The following is a 6,949-nucleotide window of genomic DNA, read 5'->3' on the forward strand; positions in this document are numbered from 1 at the left end:
GAATGAATTTCTGCCTTTAATTAGAATTTCAAAAATGGCTGCCCGTGTTTACCGTCTCATACGTCGCCACACCTCAACCTCAGCGTAACGTATAAAAGAAGTGTTGAGCTCCAAATGGAAATTACAAAAATTTGCCGTCGCGGTTTCAGTTCGCTGACGACGCAAATTGTGGTGATTTCACGTTGTTGTTTTGCATAGGACGGCTAAGAAATGTACAAAGTTTTAAAACGCACGTGTTGAGCTATTGTTCTGCCAATTAGATCTTTTGTTTTTCCATGTTCTCGTTGCCGTCGCCGTCGTGGTTTGCTTAAGGTCCCTAATATAAATGCCGACGGCGGTAAGGTAACGGCGCAGTTCGTAATTTCGTTCGTCTACAGATACGAGAATTTCTTGAAGCCACTAAGTATGTCGGATGGTATATATTATTACTTAATGGCCGTTACGTACATTTGCGTCAGTATAATAGGAAATTCTAAGATAGCCAGTAACGCAATGACAAAACGAGATTTATGATTATCATAAATCCCACGAATGCCGACACTGACACTATTGACACATCTACAGATCCGCTTTATCCTCTCTGTCTCTTATTAGTTACAATAAGGCTTCTTGTAGTTAAACTTGTAAGAGGCAGGAATTACCTCTTTAATACGCTTGTTTCTCTGTTTGCCAGTGACTTCCACTGAAATTTGTCCTCCGTGCTTTTAAAACAAGGTGCTGTAGCTATGTACAGACCTGTACAGCATACTGTAGCTTCATGTAGATATTAAAGCACAAATGTTAATTACAGTAATCGTTCCAATCCCGAAATGCCCGACGTTACATCACCGAAAAAAAATTTAACCATCCCTCGATTTAACGAACATTCCAGTTGTTCTTCCGCAAATTCGTCAAATCGAGGTTTTCGATATAACAAACCCTAATCTGCGTGTAGCCGTACCCCCCCCCTCCCCCCCACAAAAAAAAACAAACAAACAAACAAAAACAAAAAACAAAAAGAAAGTGAAAAGGAAGTTAGGGAACCGTCGCACTAGGCATCTTGTTTTCGGCGGGAAATTGGAACCGGTGAGGACTTCCTGGTAACATTACTAGAAACCACTGTTCAACCGACCGCGGCATTTGCAACGGCCGCCAAGGTATACATAGCTATTCTCGATCGGCTGCATTTCTATAGCATGACGTAAATACTACATTCAGAACAAGGGATGATTTGAAGGTGTGATTTGAATCCAAATGGCTGAGATGGATTTCTTAGTTGAGATCCTGTTAAGAAACGGTGTAAGGAACTGGATAACGGTTGGGAGGCAGCGCACACCGCGCACCTATAACGAAATAGTAGAACAATTGGAGGCGAAATAAGTCAGAGGATATTGGAAGATAACATGTTATTTAAAAACACTTTGACTTTGTTGACGAACACTGATTGATTGATTCCGAAAGACACACTTAGAAAGACTAAAACTCACAGACTCACTCAACCTACTTACACGTGTCTATTCCATAACAAAAACCACCACAAACTAGCTTCCTGTGCCATAGTTCGCTAATTTATTGTTCAAATCGCATGCCACACATGAACAATAGCGAGTTTAAGAAACGACGACGGCGATGCCGTGGACAACGTCGGTTAAAAAGTGAACCTTTATTTTACCTACGAATCTCGCGTTACTCTAAAGTCGTTTAGTTTGTTTTTCACTGTCAAATCTATCTGGAACTAAATAAGGAACAGGGCGTTAAATTAGAAATAGAAAATTAAAAAATTAGCCGTCGTCGGTCACGTTCTCCAAAAAACGCAGAGTTTGGTGATTTCACGTTGTAGTTTTGCAGAAGACGCAGAGAAATTTAGAAAAATTTATAACGCACCTACAAAGCCATTGTTCTATTCATTAAACCTTATGTTTAGTAATGTTCCCGTTGCCGTTGCAGTTGTGGTTTTTGCAGGCCCAGCCGATCACGTGGAGCAGTCAGAGCCTCAAGAGCACGCTGCCTGCTAGGCTTCTTCTTTTACTGAAAGGCGAGGTCAGCACTCTGCAGTCCTCCGTGTTATAAAACGAAACTGGAACGTTCAAAGGGCCATTTTGAATCAGTTTTCCAGGCGACTCTCTTCAATGGACACGTGAAGAAAGATGGCATGTTAACTTTACACGAGCCGCCTCGGACACAACAGCTTGAATCCATCTTCTACGTTTTTACGAGTACTGAGTCCACTTCTATGGGATAAAAATGACGTACATGTAAGATATGAGATCAAGGTCTGATTATTTATTTCTACAGCTGACTATACTCTTTCTTCCCCATTTTAGTGAGAGTTATTCAAGGTCTGATGCTCATGACCATTTCAGGAATTTCCACAATTTTAAAAGGAATAATCAAAGATATAATCTTTTTCTCTGAGTTGTTAAACCTACTTCAAACCTCTACAGCTGGTTCCAAATACATGTCAGTAATCTATTTCTCACCAACTGACATTGTGTCAGTTGTTATAAAGAAAGCAGCAATTACATGAGAGAAATGATCTCAGTTTATATCCCTATTAGCAAATGGAGACATTAACAAGTTGTTCAGTTATTTCAGAAGTCATAATTTTGAAAGGAATAAATTTCAGATGAAATTCAAGCAAAGAAATGATCCTCACAGGTAGACTGTAATTTATTGTTGATAAGAAACTGCAGAAAAAAAACCTGAAAAAATTCAGACTTTGAAATGATTTGAACCCGCAGAGCCTTCAAGATACTAGTTGGCTGGCTACTCCTAGCAACTGAGGTACAGAGACACTCATTGAGAGGCAAGTTTAAAGGCGTTCTCCTTTCCCATTAACAATTCTAATCATAATTTTTTAAAATTAATTTAATTTGAGCTGCAGATGAAAATCAGGCAAAGAAATGGTCGTTGCAGGTGGACTGTAATTTAAGCAATTGCAGAAAAGAAGCTAGCAACACCTCCTACATACTAGTTGAGTGCAGTAGCACTAATTGAGCTATGAGGCCAAAATTCAAAACAAAAACTAGGGAAATCTCATTTGTCTTCAAATGCTAAAAAGAAAAGATTTGGACAGGGGTTATAAATAGTGGTGTCCAGCATCACTACTGAAAGCTTGATCTGGTAATGATCAAATTACATAAAACAACTGTGTTCTCTATGATATGTGGTTTCCATTACACCAACACAAGAGAAATGTACTTGTAACAGTGAGAAACAACAGTAATAAGAGTTTCCTTCAATAAGACAACCACCAACACTGACATGTAAATGGTATGGGTAACATCCACCATTAGTTTCATCAACTGAGTTAACAAAACCAAAGCATAGTTGTTTTTTTGGAAACTAAACTCCCTTATCCCATAGATCAACAGCATAGTGTGCCAACCTGTGGGACCTTGTATCTGTGACAATTCAGTGATGATACACAGGAAACAATAGCTTATGGATGATCAATCAAAAGTGTGACCTACCTTGCTCTGGTAAGTAATATTTCCTACAGTAAGTTTGCAGAATGCACTTGTGGTGCCACAGGCAGCATTTGTTACCTAAAAAAAATTATAATTTACATTAAAACTTAACAACAGTGACCTTTCACACTTTGTGTGGTCTTGCAGTGTATTTTGAGAAGCAGAGATTTTGCATTCTTATTTTCTTTTCTATCAAATAAAGAAGAGACCACATCACACACTTACTCTAGGGAAGATTCTTGGCTGAGTCCAGTTTAACAAAAAGAGCTGCTGTCGCTAACATTTCCTCACCAATAATGGCTTGGTCAGGCTGTACACAAAAAACAAAACTAATAAACAAGCAAATAATACACAGTCAAGATCTTTGCCTCTTGGTCTGCCTAAAAAAATGGTCGGTCTTGCTTACATATGTAAAGGACCAAGGCGCAGTTCTTGCTAAACTGGTCCTGTTTTTTTGAGCATGGCCAGTTAGTAAAAAAATAAGTTCTCCCACTGACTACTGTACTTCCAAAGTGTGCCAAAGTTGTTAGACGTGCTGAACATTACAGACAGAAAATGGTGAAAAGTTGTTTCTGAGCCTTGAAAACACACAGAAGGAACCAACTCACACATCCATTCTCAAAAGTACAGGTCCACAACTTCTGCTTTCCATTTACTATTCTTTGACTGCACTGCACTGATTTGGTTTTTCTATTATTTTTATTTTTTTTTTATTCTACTATTTTTCTCGCTGACTGTGAACTTACCAGTGAGAGGTCCTCTGGTTTGGCAGTCAGTGTGAACCATGTGCATCTCAAGTTGATCTGGCCACTCTTCACATTCTCTAGTGGAAGCCACTGTATTTAAAAATTACATAATTACAGGTTAGAATAAACTGAGTGAATTTAACCCTTTAACTCTCAAGATCTGATCATCAATTCTCCCCTCTGGCTACTACACATTTCCTTGTAAATTGATTATGAGAATTAGGTTTCAATCAAGGTAATACTGTAAATTGTACCTGATGAGTTTGAGTGTTCTCATTACCTGTTTGCTGTATAATGTATGGATACTATAGAGAGAAGTTACATGGTAATCACTTCTAGGAGTTTTAATCTGAGTGTTTAAACCAATAATTCATCACAATGGCCAATCAGGAAGGGAGAATTATTAAAATGAACCTGTGAATGTAAACTCAGCTAAAAGAAAAAAAACAGGTAAAGTACCCAAAGTAGAGGAAAGTGTCACTGATCAAATCACTATAAGTTTTATCTCTTTGCATGTGTTTGGCTCAGAGGGTAGCACATGTTTTCAAGACCAATCACGGACCATAAGAACAAGTAAACCCAGTACAATCCTGGGTTGCTTTCATTTGACAATCAATTAAAAATTGCTATAGATGCTATATAAAATCATATAGTGTTAAAAAAGGTTACTAACACCAGTTGTTGAATATGACATACAACTCTTTAGTTAGCAAAAGATTTGCAACTTACCAATTCAACATTGCCTTGTTGGACAATTGTACTAATGTCAGCCTCAACACTAAGGAGATGAAACATCATTTGTCAACATCAAAACAGTCACATACATGTAAAAACTGGAGATATGAGTTGCTTTTGTACTAATTCATGTTTGGATGATTACTGACTGTACGTTCCAAGAGATTCATCATCAGATGCTTAGTCTTCATCAAAGACACCTATCTTTATTTTCTGACCATGTGAGTTGTCCACAAAGACCTTTACACAAACAATCAGGAACATTCAGAAATGAAATATCCCATGTTTGAAGTATGGACTATAGGAACCACAAACCCATCAAAATCTTTACCTCAAACACTTTATCCCATATCAGATTCACTGTGTTGTCCTTTGTCTCTGTGTGGAATGTCTTGGCTCCCACTGGCAACAGAAAGAAATATCATCATGAGCTATGGTGCACATTACAGTAAGATACTCATTGGTGTTCTAAAACAATGATCTTGTCCCAATGAATTTATCTCCTCATAGAGGCACTAAGCAAATGACAAATCCAAAAAATGACTTAATAATTTATAAATGTATGCCTCATTGATTGCTGATTCTATTTAATTCAGAATAAACATTGGAAAAGTTTACACAGATGTAGAATTTTCAGAGGAGATCAGACTTTAAGTATGATTCACCTTCCATGAAACTGAGGTAGAAAAATTTCAGTGACACAAGCACCAAAAGACACTTGGATACATATTACTGCTGGTCAGTAAGGGCTCTTTCATGTCTTTAGCTCATACAGTAATCTCCATAAGCTTTGACACATACCTCTGAGAATGACATTTGGATCTCAGGAGAACTTTCAGATTGATAACAATGTCTTTCTTGATTAAGTCTATTTAGCTTCCAGGACTTTAATGTGAAGGACACCCTGGAGTGACAAGAGAAAGCAAAATCAATTGTCAAAACCTTGAAAAACTTCATTTATGTGTACACTTGGTGTACTCAGTACTACTGAGTTATTCAAATTTAAATAATTGTTTTAAGCATTTCTTGAGGCACAATAAATAACAATTTGCAGAAAGAAAATTCTAATGATAAGCACAAGTCACTCACATCGGGCAAGGGGTATTTCAGTTCATACAGATCAATGTCAGTCAAAGGAACTGTGTTCCTGTCTGGGAGAACCACAAATCCCACCACAAAATCATATATTACTCTAAGGATCATGTCACTGAAAAAAAGCAATAGGGAAGTTAGAGAACCTCACATCACCTCTAATCCAGATTAGTTTAATTTATAAATCATGTCTACTTTCCTGCAATTAATGATTCATCGTATATTAAGTATATCTACTGTTGCCCATGCAAGTTTTCTGGAAGGTGAAGCATACCTCAGACTAGGAATGTCATGAATATTTGCCATGTTTGTTAAGTCAAAGTCTATGTCCTGTAAAGAATAAAACAAAAACAAAATTTACAATAATCTGAATCATATACCCGATTTGATTGGATCTTACTCTCAATTTATCTGAGGACAGAGGCATAGATTACATCACCATGAACAACATTTTACTTCCTTATATATAAAACATTTTGTATCATTTTAGCACTGAGAATTTGGTGTAAAACTTATTTACAATGTTAAAGCTGAGGCAATCTAAAATTGTGGACAAGTAATTTAAGGCAACAGAGCTAAATGTAAACTAAGCATCTGTCTAAGCATATGCATGCACAGTATACCATTTTTGACTCCTTATTCATCCTTCAATGCTGTTTAATGACTGCTTTTCTTTCTCAGATAACATTGGTGTTAATGCAATGTATATTACAGTGAAAAATTAAACACAACAAAATCAATAAGGGAGGGGAGGGAGAAGAAGGTGGTTTCAAACCTCAGGCAATCATGTTTTGAAAAGTGAAGCTAGCATAATATTAAGCCTGTGTCAATGCACTTTCTCAAAACACTTTGCCCACAATAATTATTTCTGGGCTTTGACATCTAGTTTTCTGGTTTTGTGCAACTGAAAACCATGCATTACCAAGT

At 37.2% G+C, this 6,949-nt stretch overlaps 1 protein-coding gene across 1 annotated transcript; it reads right to left on the bottom strand.

The window, feature by feature from the left end:
• Positions 1–1,525: 1,525 nt before the first annotated feature.
• Positions 1,526–6,666, bottom strand: LOC149050615 (uncharacterized). The gene is made up of 10 exons (XM_089197750.1): positions 6,646–6,666; positions 6,297–6,352; positions 6,048–6,137; positions 5,732–5,834; positions 5,262–5,281; positions 4,925–4,973; positions 4,450–4,500; positions 4,196–4,285; positions 3,453–3,527; positions 1,526–2,210 (listed from the first exon to the last, which is right to left on the bottom strand). The coding sequence occupies exons 1-10, from the start codon at positions 6,664–6,666 to the stop codon at positions 2,190–2,192; spliced, it is 576 nt and encodes a 191-aa protein (XP_089053876.1). The 3' UTR covers positions 1,526–2,189.
• Positions 6,667–6,949: the final 283 nt, after the last annotated feature.

This window comes from Pocillopora damicornis, chromosome 2, assembly GCF_964200805.1.
Source record: "Pocillopora damicornis chromosome 2, jaPocDami1.2, whole genome shotgun sequence".
Classification (NCBI taxonomy): Eukaryota; Metazoa; Cnidaria; class Anthozoa; order Scleractinia; family Pocilloporidae; genus Pocillopora; species Pocillopora damicornis.